Here is an 18,182-nt window from a genome sequence, read left to right as displayed (position 1 = left end):
AACTGACAGTTTGGTTTGTGTTAGAAAGAAACCACTGCAGACACTGCAGCCCACGCGGGTACCTTCCTACGGGCCGCAAAACGGGGTGCACGTCGAGCACCAGGGCTTATGGGTAGGAAATGACCCCTGTACTTAAACTGAAGAAGAGGTCGAGGATGTGGGATGGAGACAAGGAGACGGGAGAAAAAAGAAAGGGAGAAAGAGGGAGAGGAGAAAGGTAAGGGGAAAGGAGAAGTGCTACAAGGAGGAAGAGAAAAGAGGAAGGAGAGGAACAGAGGGAAACAGAAGATGAAAGCCAAGAAGAGTGAGATGAGAAACAAACAGCAGGAAAGAGGTGAGAGAGGAGGAGCACAGAGAATAAGAGAAAAAGAGGGACAGGAAAGAGGGAACAGGGGAAGGACAAGAGCAGAAAGATGAGTCACATGTGCCAGGGAAAGTAGGGACTGCGGTTGAGGAGAGTAAGGGTGAATGGCAGTGGATGGCGGAGGAAATTAAAAGAAAGGAGACAGAGGGACACCATTTGAAGGGAAGGAAAAGGAGCGAGATCCAGCAAAACATAATCATTTCTCTGATGACCTGCCCGCAACCTTGATGACACTTTTCATTTTTGAAAGCCAAAACCTCAAAAGAAGGTTGAAGGTTACCTCAGGCTCGGGGTCGTCATCATCGAAGTCGTTGTAGGTGCTGTGGTCGGGGTTGTTGGCTTTGTCCAACAGCTCGATCGCCAGCGTCCTGCTGAGGGGCTGGGACACAAAAGGGTGCTGGAAAGAAGGGAGGGAGCCAGTCAGGGTGATGTCTTAAAATGACCAATGAGTAATGACTGATACTTAAATAGTCCAAAAATACTTAAGCATTGACAACATCGAAGCTGTGACAAAAGTTTGGAGGATCTGATTGGACCAGTTTTAACACCTGATAATTTAGCATTTCTATGAGAAGCAGAGGACTGGCAGAATGAGGGGAAATGGGCCTATCAACAGGGAATTGGTTATATTTTATGTATAATGTACCATTGTAGCAATTAATGCTTTTATAAAGTTTCAAAATATATGAACAAACCAATAGCATGATACGCTTTAATGTGGAAATGGTCCAATATGCAGTTTTACACATGCGTCGTAACTATGTAAAAAAAGACCATCCAATATGTTTGTGTGAATATGCTGTTTTATTGCTCACCTGCAGGAGTTTTTCAGCTGTGGGCCTCTTCTTTGGATTCTTGGTCAAGGCTAGTTTGACAAAATGGTGGAAATTATTTGTCCTGTTTGTCCCACAGAGAGAGGAAGACAGAAAAGAGAAAAGAGTTAATCTGTTGGCCTCATAACACGTGAGGCACAGATTTGATAAAACTGGGTAACCTGAAACCTGTAGTTTTTGCATCTACAGTGAATGTATCTCAGCGGCTGGTCTCTTACCACTTGAGTTTATCTTTCAACTTAGGAGGCTGGAAATTGCTCTTGGTCATCAAGAACAGAGCCCTGTGGGGAAAAAAGAGAAATACAAGGATTAATCCCCAAGACTTTACAGTAGCATATTGTTCAACAGTGGTAAACCAGCCTCTTGCACAGCATACAATTATGATGACAGTGTACTTTTACACAACATCAGCTGTAAAGGTTTTATTTCGTATAGTACATATGGGAAGCAAAAATGAAATCAACATTAAGCAGGTGTATAATATCTCATCAAGTTACATTTAACTGGACACCAACATTTTGGCAAGAAACCTTTTTGACGTGTAACTGATAACATTAATGACTGATGAAGTGATTCTGAATTAAACTGAATGAACAAAACTGAACGATACCTTTGAGAAGTCAGGCATGTTTCTGCTCCAATGAATATGTGATAAAAATTGTGTTTTCCTATCCCATATCAAACTTTTCCTGTTCCTTTTCCTGTTCCTTTTAACTCTGTAAGACGTCTCACACTGACCGCAGGTCCACTCTGCTTTCAGCATATAATCACACCCTATTCATGTATTGTACACCAACACCTGCACACACACACACACACACATACATACATATACACACACGCAATCCTCTACCTCATGGGGTGCAAGTCAAACATGGGTGGCTGTAGTTCAGCCAGCTCTATTGCAGTGATGCCCACAGCCCAGATATCACAAAGCTGATTGTAACCTCCTTTCCTCTCCACTGCAGCTACCTCTGGGGCCATCCTACAGGGGGAAGAGAGAGAGAGAGAGACAGACAGAAAGAGGTCATGAAAAAAGTGGGGAAAGAATGGGAATAAAATTTACGCTTTACAAAGTGCTAAATTAGGTTAATTAAACGGCAACAGTATTTCCCTGTAGCAGCACAGAGGGTTTCCCACCACGACCCTGATATACAACTCTCTGACTTCTCCATGAACCTACTTCTGTAGTAGTCGCTCCAAGACCCAAAAATACTATTCATTCCTGGTTTGTTAAGGTTTTGAGAGAGATGAATAGTTTGGTTTCACTACAGCTGCACTAAAAAACCATCAGCTAATGCAATAACTGCATGAAACACGTTAGATGACACATTCTGGTATATTCCTGTTGCATGACACATTAGACAAATTCCTTCATACTGCCTGACGTTATTATTATCATATTCTCACACATTCCCAAACTCACTGAAGGCCTCCCGCATGCCTTCGATCAGCAGGAAGTAGGAAGCTAGATTTTATACCTTTATTTTGCCTGCATGCATATCTACATTCAGTTTTAAGGGTCAAAAAACAAGCACAACTCACCAGTAAGGAGTTCCAATGAATGACTTCCTCTTGGCTAGAGTTGCTGTGATCTGGGCTGATACACCAAAGTCAGCTATGGAGAGAAAAGAGAGAGGAAAGAAAAAGGTGGGGGAGGGAATAAGAAAGAAGAATGAAATTGAGAATAACAGAGGGTGAGGAGTGACAGAATTGAAAAAGGGAGAAAGAATGAGGAAGAAAGGTGAGGGAGAAATACATTTAAAAAAGGTGGAGAGTAGAAACAGAAATGATCACATGAAGGGGGAACAGGAGAGCGAGAGAGAGAGAGAAAGAAAGAAACCAAGTCAGTAAATGAGGCCAATCGGATCCAGTCTTTTGAAGCAGAAGGAAATTGCGGAGGCTTTGCGCGTTCCTCTCACCTAGTTTAACATAGCCATTGTCTGTCAGGAGGATGTTGGCTCCCTGTCAGAGACAAACACACCACGCATCAGGACACATCACAAGAAAGCACACTTCAGGTCAATTCAAATTAACTTGAGAAGCACATTCAGCAGCGCAAGTTTGTTGCAAAGTGGTTTGTCATTGATCAACCCAGCCTGCAGCTGTCAATCGATAATCATTTTCCCCCATCACAAACACCGTCAGCTGTGTTCAAAATAAAAATTATTTAGGGATCAATTTTCATTTTCAACATCACTAAACATATGTTATGTGCTCATACACCAGTGTGATGAATTATTACTAACAATGATAAATTCATTTTCACCACTCACACTTGCATACATATGATCTTATGTACAGAGCCTTGAAATAAATAATGACACTTATTTCAATGTTGATTCAACTATGTAGCTATTCTTGTGGTTGTAGTGGATTTGACTGTGCTGTATCAAGCTGTTAATATTTCATCCAAACCCATACATGATATACAACCAACAGAAAGTAATGTATAGTATACTCCACAGTACATTATGGGTAAACCGGAAAGGGTTTGATCATTTTGTAAGGTACATTTGTCTCACTTGCATACAGTCTTCTCCAAACTCACCTTGATATCTCTGTGCATTTTGCCTTTATTGTGTAGATAGTATAAACCCTGAAAACAGAATCACACAGCTGATGTTATTGGCTATTATTTGTATTTGCAGAAAAAGAACAATATGTTCAACATAACAAAAAGACACTGAGAAACAGAATAAAACACAGTGTAAATATTTGTAAAAAGAAATATTTGGATATTTTTCACCAGAACCATCTGTTGGTTAGATGAAAATCAAATGTTCGGAGGATTGGCTCTACATATGCAGCACAGACACATAATCTGTGTCACTGATAGATGACTAGCTCCAGTATACAATGCTAACACTATAATGTCCTGTAACTGTATGCAGCTGCGGTGCATGAATTAGTATTTGTTTACTTCTAATTTATGTTTCAATCTGAAGGGATACATGTACAAGTAGAGCACAGTTTGATCTTTGGACCACAAAACATCAAAATATAATTTCTTAAATGGCTAAACTAAGTTAACAGTTCCAATCATTCATGATTCTGATTCCCCCCTCCTATTCAAAAATATACCTCCACTGACATAAATGCACTGAATACGCTACCTGCAGGGTCTCTCGTGACATGTAGGCTATCTGTGACTCTGACAAAGGCCCAGTTACTGGAGGAGAGAAACAAGGAAGATAGACAGAGAGAGAGAGATGGATTGATATTAAAGAGTGAGAAAGAGTTAAAACATTTTAAAAAAAAACACCACATTTAAGATCAAAGTGTGTGTGTGTGTGTGAGTGTGGTTGGGTGCATGCTGTTCTTACTGTGATAGATGTCCTGCAGAGAACCTCCTCCACAGTACTCCATACTGATCCATAACTTATCTCTCCTGCGCACACATGGAACACTTTGTCAGTATACCCTCACACTCTCACTCACACACACACACACACACACACAACGTCTCACGCAACAGTTTTTTTCTCTCTCTCTGACAATCACAGAAACACACACACAGACACTATATGCAAATCACAGTAAAATGACTTGCTTTCAAATAAACAACATGCACTTTTATGACAACTAGAAATAAATGTTGTACATGACACACACACACACACACACACACACACACACACACACACATCTCTTACCGGAGATAACTGCCAAAATAGGCAACGATGTTGGAGTGTTTACAGTCCTTCATCATTATAATCTCCTGCTGGACAACAGCAAAGTCCTCACCTGGAGTGACAACATATGTGTACACACACACACACACACACACACACATTATTATCATAGCGATAATCTGGTATGTAAATGCTTGATATGGTCATTATTATTCACAAAGAAATACAAAGCAACAAAACAGAGGAGAAGTGGATTTGGTCATGGATTTGTGTTTATGTCAGTGTGCCAGTGTGTGTGTGTGTGTGTGTGTGTGTGTGTGTGTGTGTGTGTGTGTCTGGCTAAATGATGGGGGCAGACTCATGGAAGCCAGTGCAAAAGAATGGAGAACAGCAGACTAGGTTTCAACATATTTTCCTTTTTTAAATTCCACATTGAGGACCTTAGACCTTAATTATTTCACAGCAGTGTGATGATAAATTTCCACACTTCCTGTAACCTCTGAAGGTTTTTTTTGTTTGTTTTCCTTTCTTTAGAGGAGCAGAAAATGGAAACCAGCAGAAGGGCAGGAGGGGGGAAATAATGCAAGGGGATGGAGACAAAGTTGAGAACAGTGACGGAAGGGAATGGATCTAAAAGTGGGGGATGGAAGGGGGAGTAAATGGGGGAGGGAGTGGAAAACAGGTTTGTGAATGAGAGTCTGATGAAGGGAAAAAGCTAAAGGAAAAAGATGGTGAGAGGACAGCAGAGTGAAAAAGAAATGGGCCGATGACATGATTTAGAAGAGGATATAGCGCAAAAAAAAAAAAAGAAAAAAGGGAGATAAAGGGATAGAAAGATGAGATAACTCACCCGGTTCCAGCTTGATGACTTTGATAGCAGCCAGCTCTCCTGTGTTTACATTACGTGCCTAAAGGAGGGAAGAAAAGAGGGAGTGTGAGTGAGTGGAGGTTTTGAAACAAAGCAAATTTTTGTCAATGTCATGTAAGTTCGAGGTAGAACACTGATTTGAGTTGCACTGTTGCCATTTTCAGGTTGATGTTTTCCCTGTGTGAAAAAAAATTACATTGGCACAGTGATAGAAGGGTATGCAAAGACGCTGTACCTGGCTAAGATTTTCCCAAATCATCACAGGATGTCAAATGCACTATATTAGTATATATATATATATATATATCAGATATATGCAAGCACACAGATATTCACTAAGTTATACTGTTCACCTGGAAATCATCACAATGGAGAATAAAAGAATTTGTTTGGAGTTGTAAAATCCTGTAGCGTTACTATAAACAGTGTGCATTGTTTTTGTGTTCGATAAGAATCTGTTACTCAAACTACTCTTCTTGGATTATATTTTATCCTCTCACCAAAACCTGAAGCAATACCTCCCCAAAACAACAGCACCCCCTTGGGGTAAAGGTCACACAGCTCTGATGGAAACAAGTGCACGAAAGATGGGAGATATCAGAAAGGCTGGATTCCATTTGAAACCGCTGTACAATTACCTTCAACTCAATTGTCAGACACACAATCCCCAACCCTTTCCCTTAACAACTAATACATTTCTGTTGCTCTTATGTGCAAAATTTCTGCATCAAAAAAAAATATTCCACAGGTTCCAAACATAAATTACACTGCTGTGATATAGTCAGGGTTCCAGTTTTGGCTATGATGCAAAATTATATGATTCATGTAATTTTGTCATGAGTGCTCCAACTGTATTTTTTCTGAAATGTTGATGCAACCAAAAAAAAAAAAAAGAAAAAAAAAACAACAGTAATCCAATATGTTGTTTGCAGCTTGTTTTTAGAGCTCATTTACAACACATTAAACAGAAACTCAGATAAGGCGGGGTGACAGAGGAATGTATGGACCTCAACAGGAAATCAACACAGTTTTTCCTGTATTCCTGAAAAGCTGACGTTTGTTGAAAAGCGAATTTTTGCAGGATACCCAGGCTGATTTTCTATAAATAGTGGGCTGTGTTTACATTTAACAGCAGTGCAGCTTGGGGTAGGAGGGGATGAAATATACATGAATAAAAGCCGTTTTTTGAGAGGAGACATGAATTGCTCACTTTTCCCAGGCCAAGAATGTGCAAGCGTGACTGTGTGTGACATTGCATAAGTATGTGTGAGAAAGAGAGAGAGACAAAGAGAGAAAAGGGTGTTTTAAGTTAACTGATAAACTCAAGAATCTCAACAGAGACAAAACAAGAGCTTCAACACCATTATGAGCCTGGGAGTAATGTGTCATGTCTCTACCACAACAGCTCTTGCTATATTTTCTAATTCTATGGTTTCACTCCTTGGTGTCAACGGAGCAACTGACAGAAACTCCCCCATCTACCCTGATCCTGGCCGCTGCCTCACCAGCATATTTACCCAACATTAGTGAAGAAAACCATGACATTTCACATTCTGGTCTGTTCACTTTATTGGGAAGTTGTGAAATGCTAGATGATCTATTTAAGGGTGTTATAAAACTGTCTGTTTCGTAAGACCAAAAGTAATTTCTATTTTGATACAATCACATAAGGATGGAGATTTTTTTTAAACTGTCCTGATTCTTATATCTTATTTACAAATTACAACATATCAAAAATGAGGGCTTATTAATGTGAAGTGTTTCCATTCTCAGTTGTTTAACTGAGTTAACCTTTATAAATACATGTATAAAACTATATATCCAAAAGTGTCTGATGAGGCAGTATTAATGGATGGATCAGTTTCACTATTCATCACATGACAGGGAGGGGATGGGGGAAAAGTAAACTGGAGCAGATGTGAATCAACAATAGGTCAATTTTAGGATAAATATACAGTTGTGCACTAATATGAATACATGCTATTTTCCTTATTTGCAATATCATGCTAATCGTTCTCTTGTCTTTTTTTTCATTCTCGCCTGTCTGCTCTGGCGCCCAGTGCATGATGCATATAGACTGAAGACGCACGGTGCAGCCATCCAAAAAATTCCACTGCCAACAGTGGAGTCTGTATCAGATTGAAGAAAGACGGCATTGCAAAGTAAAAGACACTGACAGGGCTTTCGGGCGAGTCTAAAGCTTTAAGTTCCTATAAGTCAACAGTGGTTAGTGGTGTTAAAATCCTGTACTGTGTTTGTAGAACATGACAAACTGACAGACTCTGGCGCTACAAAAGAGCTAGAAGCAGGGATCTAGCACCTGGCTCTTGTTAGAGAAAAAGTATAGAGTGTTATTTTTGTTTTTGTGCCCTGTAGTGAAGGCATTTTTGTTGTTTGGATTAAGGCAATGTTTCTCTAATACCATATTACCACAGGTGAACCAGCGTTCTTGCTACAGACAATGAACTGGCCAAACTGTGTGAATAAAAAAAACTTTAGACAAAGTAATCTAGGAAAAGGAGCATTTTGTGGGAGTGGGATGGGACAGGAGTGAAAAGCCACTCTTATGTCATCTATGTTTGATTCAGTGATATTTAATGTGCTAACTGAACTGCCTAATAAGCACTGATCGCCGTTATAGCTGAAGGGTGAAAGAAAAAAAGCGGCACAGAAACTCGACTTCAAAAACAAGACATTGGAGCGTTGCCCACACCAGTGCACTGCAGAAACACAACAGCGACGAAGAGACAAAATAAAACAGAACGCAAGGGTAACTGCGGGAAAACCAACTGTGCTATCAAATACTAATCAGTTATATTACACGCAACGAAAACAGATATTTAGTTTTGTCTAACAAGGAGACAAGAATTCTCAGTTCGAGAGGAAAATCAAGTGAAGAAGAACAGAGGCAGAGGAGGAAGGACAGAGGCCAACCCACTCTAAAACAAAGCTGTGGTGGGAGGGAGGAGAGACAAAGAGACGCAAAGAGAAAAGAAGAAGAGAGAAGCCGAGTGGAGAGCAGAGACAAGAGTGTCTTCAGTCAGCAGACAGACCAGAGATGACTCATAGCGCTCAGTGCCACTGTTAGTGGCAACAACACAGAGCCTGACTCGACTTGACTAACTGGCTGCTGTTGGCGGACTGACTGAAGCATGCCGTCTGGTGAATCCAAGTGGCTGCAGGTTTGATCGTCAGTCACCCAAAATGCCTGCCTGACTGTACCTCAGTGCCCTTAAGCAACAGCCCGAATTCCTTCGTGGACAAAAGTATTGACGCACAAATGAAATCATTGTGGTTTCACAGGCCTGAAGTAGCCGATGGACCTGGCAAAAGAAGGAAATGATGCTGTGCTCATCTGGACTAATCAGGAACAACTACGGAAACACTTTCACAAACTTTTCACGCTGAAACAAACTCAACATCAACCACTGTGATTCATAAAATGCTCCAGTCTATCAAATCTAATTAGTTTTCTTATGTAATGTGAAATGAATGAATGACATCCTAAGAACAACATTGAAAATGCCACAGCAAAGCAGTACAATCCATCATTCTCGTTTCAGAAAAATCTGTTCATCGATGAAGCAATGACTGAGCCAACAGTGATCTACCAAATTATCAAACAAAGAAACCTCTGAATAGAAAGCTGAACAGAAAGAAAACAAAAGCAAAAGATGATCTTTCTCATTCTAATTTCTTCTGGGTGAGAACTTTAAACCACTGCTAAAATGTCATGTAAATGAATGACTAATGGCATCACCACTACATTAACACTGTCTAGATCCTGGACTGTTACATGTTGAGACAAAAATGACTGGGTGCTTGGTGGTGGTGACACAGAGGAATGGGAAAAGTGATTAAGGCGACAAATCCGATGATGCACTGTATGTACTTAGGAATGGAGCTGGGTATACTTTTTAAAAAACTGATGCATGTACCAATGTAACAACCCAGTTTCGTGTACTTCAAGTATAAACTTCAAATATAAACATCCTTCATCATCAGTACAGGGCCATTTAATCTGAGAAGAAATAAGTGAGGGTGTTAATATGAGCAAACGTTTAATGCTAAATTCTCGTACTTAGCAGCATGGATGTATTACTGAACAGGTCTTCAGAACACACACCCAGTGGGATGAAGGGATCATGGTCCAGCGCCTCTCTTAAGTGACTAACATTTCTTTTGGGGTAGTCAATCAACCACAAAGCAACGCAAAACAACCACAAAGAGACAAAAAATACAGAGATGTGCAAAACGACCACAAGAACAGCTACAAAAAGACATAAAATGACCACAAAGACACACAGAGTGACTACAAAGGAGGGGTTGGAGGCCTTGTACATGTCGGTGCCCAGCGGCCCATTGTTTTATAATCCAACCACACTTAATACTATTTGATGCCGTGTTATGGACGCATTAAATGTGTGATACTCAGCCCCACTTGTGAAATTTTACATAATGAGAATTAACCTCAAAATGTACCAGTGAATCAAGAAATGCATATTTTCCCTCAAAGCCAAGGCAGGACTTCTGGATAAGGGAGCTGTTTCCATGTACTGTATTGTGAGATCAGCAGTGGCTTCATGTGGGCTTCTACAACACAGTAATGGAGAAACTTAGCTCACATCTATCATTAACACCTCTATTAGGCAGTGTGTGTGTGTGTGTTGTGTTTGTGTGTCATATACTCAGCATATGGCCTGCTCAGTGGAGGATCAGTGTGGCATTTCACTCTCTCCTCTCGCTGACCATGAAAAACAAACAACCAGAGCGGTAGCAGCTCACCATGCTAATCATCCCACTCAGCTTGCGCTGGACTGCAACTACTGTAATAAAAAAATAAATAAGGGTGCACCATTTTATTATAGTGCTTTCCATTTTGTCTAAATTGAATTAATGTTCATTCACTACAGCCTCGACACAACACTCATGTACTATTTACAGTTAATCCAGTGTGACAGTAGTCTTGCAGGGTTAATTCCAGGAGGACTGAGGGACTAACTTACATAAGGTCAGGAGGTCATGTCAGTGTAGTGGTCCTCTTTGCCAAGACAAGTCACTTCAGGTCACAGGTTCATGTTCAAGGCTTTGGCTGTTAACTCTCTGCTTGTAGTGACATTATCAACATAGACTCAGTATCATATGGTGTGAAACTCTGCGACCACTATAACCAGATCTGAGTGAGTGTGAGTGAGTGTTTTTCATTGATCCGTATGCTTTGTTATATATAATTTATATGATTTCCAAACAAAGTCTCTGGGAAATCTATGAGAAATATAAAACTCATTAGCTTAAGTGATCCTTGTCACCTCCTCTCGTGGCCTATTGACATTTCAGATCCTTATTTGAACAGACAAGCTTACTAATAGTTTTTTTTTGGTAACAGCAGCGGTGGGTGGGAGTGGGGGGGGGGTATACACTCAAAGAGTTCCAGTACAGCTAGATCCTTTTGCTAAAAGCCACTGAACAGCTCCACTGCAACAAGTCTGGGTGTTAAGTAACTAAAACAGTAGTTGGTTATTCACCTCCTTTGATGAGATCTTTCCAAGAGATTTGAGGTTTCAAATGGGTGACCTTCCAATCACAACCATGCTCCTCTGACTCTTAAGATAAGCATTGTATTGAGCCATGACTTCTTACTTAACGAGAAAATGCCTTGTCATGTGAAAAACTTTTCCACTTTACATGAAAGAGGATGTCTTCTTCTGTTGGTTAACTAACTTCTTCTTGTGAACATCTTTAATGTAAAAACTGGAAAATTAAAAAAATACATTGACACCAAGCCTAAGACAAAACACTTTTTCATAGTTTATGTCAGTTTTGAAACTCTACTGTGCTTTGCCCAGGTATCTTTTTCAAAACAAAGGAAGCAAATTTATCTCTTTTTTGTTAACACCATCATCCTATTATTCCTTCCTAGGAAGTAAGGGGTGGACATTTGCTAGCTATCAGTGCTAGTAGCCAAAAACCATCCTTTAATTTGTATGACTGTGTTAAAATAGCATGAGTCAATCGCTTTTTTGTCAAAATGACAAAGGCACAACTCTGCAACTTGTTTACTCGGAAGTCTCAGTCCTAAGCCCTTACAAGCACATGGCCCTGGGAGGGGAACAGGTAGATGTTAAATGCTTTAAAGTTGTACAGTTCAAGTGTGATAACATACTGCTTGTTTACTCTTGTTCGTCAGCATATGAAAGAGTACTGACTTTTCAATATGGAAAGGTCAGATTTTCATGTTATGTTATTTTCTTTAATATGCTTAAATGCACTGGTTAAAAGAGAGATTTGTTAGATTTTAGGAATCTGACTCTGGTGACTGACAGTAGCAGCTCCTGTAATTCAGAAGAGTTAAACCTGCTGAGTGGAGGTCTTCCAGGTTAAATGCAGCAACACAGTGCTGTAAATGTGCACTTCTGTGGGGGAAGGCTCATAGACCCCTTCACCTGTCACACCATTGTTTCTTTTGTGTTAACCCACCCTGCAGAGGAGTGTCACACCATTCACTGTCTGCACAGCAGGCATTTTCCAAACTAGAAGCTTAACCTTGCACACATTTTGTTAATCATTTAGTATCTAATAAAGGAGCAAATACAAGCTACAGGATCCTGCATTAAACTTTACTAACATGGTTCAAGTGTACTTTAAATAGCTGGTTACACCCTGGCTCAAGATGATGTGAACCACACTGGCCTAGTCATGTGTTTACAGGAGATAGAGACGGTCTATGCAGAGGAATGATTATACAATATTTCAAATCACAACGTATTTGACACATATTAGAGTGAAAGTCAGGATCTAACAGGAAGGGTATTGAAGTTTAGTATTCTTTCATAATATCAATATAGAAACTAAACTTAATACCATGCTGCACTGAGACTGAATGTAAAATGACTTCAGAAGGTTATTTTTACTGGTACATCTGGTTTTGTCCCATGCCACTACACTGTGTCATTAACTGCAATGTAACTATGCAAGTTATCAATATGTCACTGCACCAATGGCACTGAGACAAATCCCTACACAGTACATGAATTGTACTTGGTGAGCAGAAACCCGAGTGCCAGGACGGGGGCTAAATTTCCGATCTTGATCCGAGGCCAAAGAGGATCTCGGGAACGTTGCTCTGCTTCAGAGCTTTTGTGAGTGCAGGCAGAGGTCTGTATATCCACCTCAGTGAGCAAACAACTGGAGGAACAGTGACAAAAACAGGATGGTTATGCGCCCGGCAGCTTTGAGCGAGACTCTGCAGCCATCTGTGCATGTGACGATACAATCATCTAGTTTTGTGTGTGCGTGTGTGTTATGCTGCAGCTCTCAGCAGTGGGAAACAATAGGACATGAAAACACACACACACACACACACACACACACACACACACGGAGGAAGTGAGGATTCCTGCATTCCTGGACCATGGCTGCCCAGCTGTGCCACACACACCAAGGTTTGGCCAGAGGAAACAGTTACTGTCACCATGTTTATTACATTAGTGTTAAATTAAATACATCAGGAGTGAGTGAATGAGTAAATAGAAGCCTCTTAATATGGCTTCATTTGTGGACTAGCTGACAAAGGGAGATGGGGCATCAAAGTCAACCAGGGTAATCAGTGTACCGTCCTTTTAAAATCTGGGATAGCTACATTTTTTTGCAGTGCAAGGATATTTAAATAGGAAATTCATCCCCCAAATAGCATAATGTAAATTGGTAAATTTCCCACAAGTGGGATAAATAAAGTATATCTTATCTTATCTTACTGTGTAATGTTGATTACTTGCAACCACTAGCCATGTAAGCTTTGGGATATTTGCCTGGCTGTGCTGGTAAACTGACTCCAAAACAGTGAGAACTCACAGAGGGGCAGGTAGCATTGCTCGCCCCTTACGTGAAGTCCAAAAATAACCAGATGTCTGGTATGTTTCAAGAGCACACACAGTTACTGAAATTGATTTGTCATTAACTGATCTCAATAAGCCTAGCAAAGGCCTTTGTCTTCCTCTGCTTCCTCAACCTGAAGCCACAAGCACTGTCACCTTGCGAAAACAAACCAGTCATCCTATTCAAACAACACAAGTTACATCAGATCCTGTGTATTGGTTAATACTTGGCTTGTGCCGTGTCCTCAGACACACAGAGAGCAGCCGGCGCAGTTTTTTTGCAGCACCCCTGGAACAGGTTCTCATGGCTATAAAGCAACAAACTAAGTCGACACTGGCAGTTGTTGTAGCCCTTTTTTGAAGCAGGCTCGGTGACAAAGTGGAACTACAAAAGGAGAGCGTTGTTGCTTCCCCACTCGGCCCACATAAAGTGATAAATCAATACAAATCGTATCTTTAACATCAGTGATCGAGTGTAGCCTTTTATAGAATGAAAGCCTGGCTCATCATGTTATTTCTCCTCTCCAGTCTGTTTAGTTTTATTTGGTTTAAAGCACCACGCACACACACTCTCTCTCTCTCTCTCTCACACACACACACACACAAGTCTGATGGGTAAACATAAGCATGTTGTGTGCAGTTTACTGTCATCATGTTACAGGAATTCTGAGTGGAAGTTTAAACTGAATCAAACTGCTGCTTTCCGCTGGCAGTTCAAGTCACAAAAGTGAAAAGCAGGTTTAAAAAGTGGAAATCATTCACTTCCACTGGAAGGCAAGTAGGGTGGCTTTCTTCCAATATCGACCCAAAACTAATGATTTATGTTTAGGAATAGTAAATCACATGTCAACATGTGTAGTTGGTGTTACTTACTGTCGGATGAGAGGCCAAACTGTTCAGGTTGCGCTGCTAAGTATTTCAGGATAGTAATCTTTGTCTTCATTTAGATGGGAGAATTGTGACTGACATTTTTAATCACACTAAATTATTATAATGATAATGAGCTGTATGTGTATGTGTGTGTGTGTGTGTGTGTGGGGGGGGGGGGGGGGTTGTTATATATTGCACAGTCCTAAATGCCTTTTTTTTCCGCTAGACAGCCTGGGGCGTGTAAAATTCAACCCTGCCTCACCCTGCCTTAAGGAGCAGCTGGAGAATTTCATTAGCCTGACTTTAAATGAGGAGTTTGGTGCTACTGAATGACCTAAATGCTGTTAAGGTATTTTGCTCCCTGCTAAGGATACATTCCTGAGGGAAATTACTAAATCTTTCACCTAACATGGGCCAGTGTATGGGCTCTTATCAGCATACAGTATCGGCAGCCTATAATGAATATCGGTAGCCCCCTCACAAAAATCAAAGATATCATGTTCAGCCCTACGAGCACCCTCTTTGGAGGATCAAACCTGTGATCTTGTGGTTGGGAGGCCTGTCACACCAATCAGCCAATCCTTCTAATTCATACAGACAGAGAGGCAGGGCTACAAACAGAGAAGAAAACAAGCTAGCAGAGTTCACACTTTGTTTCCTGCTCAAACATTCCTATCCAAGCCACAGACGTTCACACAGCGGTAGAACCAAATATAGGCATCACTGAGGTTTACCAAGTGCCCCAGTGCTTAGAAACACATCCTTTGATGCAGAGGTTTCAGATTTGATCCCCCAAGTGTCCTTTACCAAAACTCTACCATATTCTAGCCTTATCAATGGATACATCTGCAATAAGCAAGACATTACAGCTTTGTTTTTATAATTGACTGTTATGTTTATGTTGTATAGTTGCATGATTTCTGCTCTTTCTAATTGTTTACCTGAGTGCACATTAATCAGCTGGGCACTGTGACAGATCTCACTGGCGAGTTAGCTCTGAGCTGCTGGCCTGGTGAAGAGATTATGTCAGCCCTATCTGTCTGCAGCCAGGCAAGATACTGGACTTAAATTAGAAACAAACAAGATTAACTCCAGCACGGAGGAATACAATACGAAAAACACAAATAAATGAGAGAAATAATGACAGACAGCAGGATATTTAGGATGCACCTTTGGAATTAATAGCACCTCTGCGTTCAAGAAAGACTTGAAGTCTGCCACACTTCTGGTCTTTAGGATCTTTATATTTCTGTAATTACCACAAAGAGTCTGGAGGTTAACCAAACATCATCTAGGCCTATTAAAGCATTTAATGAATCTCCACTCAGCCAAAAGCCTCTCTCTCTCTCACACAGCAGTGAAATTAAATTCCACAGCTGCAGCACAAACAACTACAGAGCTAAGAGAGAGGATGTTTAACTGGCATAACCTGACTGATATACTATAAATACTGATGTGCAAATCATCTGGATAAGACTGATATAACATCTCCAATACAATCTGGAATGAAAAATCACTTTAATATTTCAAGAAGAACTCATTTTTCATACTCAATGGTATGCTTCTGTTGAACGTGTCATACTTTATGGTGTTTTTATATGATATGCTGTGGACACAGCTTGGTAGTATTATAGGAGAGCACTCAACTGTGGATTTATAGCAAATATGACATTTGTTATAATGTCCTGTAGCATTACTTTACACTTTTCTGTGATGCTATGTTTAGTTGTTTACATGACATTCAACAGCCTTAGTATGTTTCTACATTACATTCTACTACATTGTGTTATATAATTATGAATGCAGTTGTTCAATGTAGCATATAATACAGGTGATGATACCCCATGTGACTGTGCTGGAGTTGTAAACCAGGAACTGCCTTCCCGTTTGGATCCCAAACTCCCAGCGCAGGGCCCTGGTAAAGTGTGGGACCACAGATAACAGCTATAACGCGACTTAAATCAGATAGTCTACATAGAAATGGGCATCTCAGTTCCTTAATAAGTGCCAACAGCTCTCACTGATGTTTAAATGTGAATACGAACAATAGGAGGGGTTGATAGTGTGGTTGTTGTTGTTGTAGCTTGCTCAGCCCTTTGCGCCTTTAGCCGATCTGGATTTCCAGGCAGGCAGCTGTCAGTCTCTGTCAGGGCAAAACCGAGACAGTTTTAACAAATTCAGCAACAGCCTCCGCATTCAACTGGTTTAATGATAAACCTGCTGGGTTGTCTCTGCTTAAGTTTGTGTTCCCGTGCGTGTAACAAATCACTGCTTGTTGTCATATTGTCAAAATGTTCCCACGACTCAGCTAAAAATCCTCGTTAGCTTCTTGATGCTATCGAGTTAACTGCGTCCGTTTTCGGACAGCTAACGGCTAAACGTCTATTATCGGACACGTCTCAATCAATCCTCCTTCTTCAATTTTACCGTAGCTATTCGTTACAATATCCAGACTTTGACCACAGCATACAGTGTGTGAACAAGCATATCGCAATTTCTTTGAAACTACTCGCACTCCTGTGAGATTTCTGCTAGACAAAATCTGATTTAACGCAACGTTATGCGCCCGAGTTCCGACTGAAGGTTTTACAGTTAACGTTACTGTATAAACGGGTTGTTTATGATTTCTCAGCACCCAAGCAATGCAACTAATAAAAGATTCTGTAATATAAGGGCGGATGTCCACAAGGTCGATAAATGGTCAGAGAGAAAGGCCAAAACAATAACAGTAACAAAACACCAGCGAAGACCAGCCCTGACTGTGCGTCCGACAATGGAATTAGCTAGGTGCATGAGAAGCAGATTATAAACTGCACCAGTAAACATCAACACGAAGAAAGAATGGAGTATTTCAGAAACGAGATGGCGTTGACTACGTAGTTTTCTATTGTTATGGCAACACTGATTGGCCACAAAGAAAAGCAGTAAATCAACTACAAACGTCTAACCCCTCTGTGTCCGATAATGGAACTATGTGGCTGCTTCCCTCACTGCAGTTTTACCTTGTACACATCTCCGTATGTGCCGCTTCCTATCCTCTGGATCAGCTCGAAATCCTCCTGCGGATTCCGCCGGGACAGGTCGACACTGGAGTTCATCATTTCCACTGCCGATTACGGCGCCGGTCGCGCACGGTTGACGAACTCCAACAATATACGAAAACAGATATTTTAAGAAAAACATACGGCGTCAGAAAATCCCAACCCGACTCCACTGTAGCTCCAACATGGCTTCCACTGCGCATTGAGCATGCGCAATGGATTTCGTGGCCTACCCTTTCCATGGAGTCTGAACAGGGAGACGGAGCCTTTTGAAATTAAGATATTTCTAATTTCATTTCACTTTAGGTGTGGTGTAAAACTACTAAAATTGTGGAAAATACAAATTAGTCATATGTGAATTTGTTTGTGCATTTAAATTTTTGAAAAGACCGAAGGAAAAATACCTACCACCTAATTTTAACTAAAGATTTCATTTCCAGCACTATTGGATCCACGCAATAACAGCAATCTGCATAGGCAGCAAAAACAGGGATTTTACAGCTATGGGGGAAAAGAAAGAAAACACTAAGCCCTGTGTGGCCTTTCTGGAATTCCAATGGAAAACTGGGCTAAGCAGGGCTAAACACGGGCAGATGGCAACACTGCGATACAGCTGATGGGGTCTATTATATGCAGAATAAAAGTCCCATTACTGAAAACTTTACAGTTAACGTGCCACTCCTCTTACAGCAGTGGC

The 18,182-nt window shown here is 40.7% G+C and overlaps 1 protein-coding gene across 10 annotated transcripts in view; it reads right to left on the bottom strand.

Annotated features, from left to right (window-relative positions):
• Positions 1-17,749, bottom strand: part of LOC108873491 (mitogen-activated protein kinase kinase kinase kinase 3) — a 41,553-nt gene extending 23,804 nt beyond the window's left edge. For 3 of the 10 annotated variants that reach the window (XM_051076433.1, XM_051076434.1, XM_051076436.1), the window contains exons 1-13: positions 17,447-17,749; positions 5,683-5,740; positions 4,854-4,944; positions 4,524-4,588; positions 4,314-4,369; positions 3,749-3,796; positions 3,120-3,162; positions 2,743-2,815; positions 2,051-2,182; positions 1,416-1,478; positions 1,180-1,261; positions 645-761; positions 63-137 (exon numbers count right to left, since the gene is read on the bottom strand). In XM_051076433.1, the coding sequence (XP_050932390.1) occupies positions 63-137; positions 645-761; positions 1,180-1,261; positions 1,416-1,478; positions 2,051-2,182; positions 2,743-2,815; positions 3,120-3,162; positions 3,749-3,796; positions 4,314-4,369; positions 4,524-4,588; positions 4,854-4,944; positions 5,683-5,740; positions 17,447-17,545 (1,002 nt within the window). In that variant the 5' untranslated portion in view covers positions 17,546-17,749. The remainder of the gene's footprint in view (positions 1-62; positions 138-644; positions 762-1,179; positions 1,262-1,415; positions 1,479-2,050; positions 2,183-2,742; positions 2,816-3,119; positions 3,163-3,748; positions 3,797-4,313; positions 4,370-4,523; positions 4,589-4,853; positions 4,945-5,682; positions 5,741-17,446) is intronic. The other 7 variants (XM_051076435.1, XM_051076437.1, XM_051076438.1 and 4 more) reach the window with 5 other exon arrangements.
• Positions 17,750-18,182: the final 433 nt, after the last annotated feature.

The sequence above is a fragment of the Lates calcarifer genome, linkage group LG16_LG22, assembly GCF_001640805.2.
Source record: "Lates calcarifer isolate ASB-BC8 linkage group LG16_LG22, TLL_Latcal_v3, whole genome shotgun sequence".
NCBI lineage: Eukaryota > Metazoa > Chordata > Actinopteri > Centropomidae > Lates > Lates calcarifer.
Note: the sequence above shows the minus strand (reverse complement) of the source record. Positions and strands in the feature narration are given on the sequence as shown.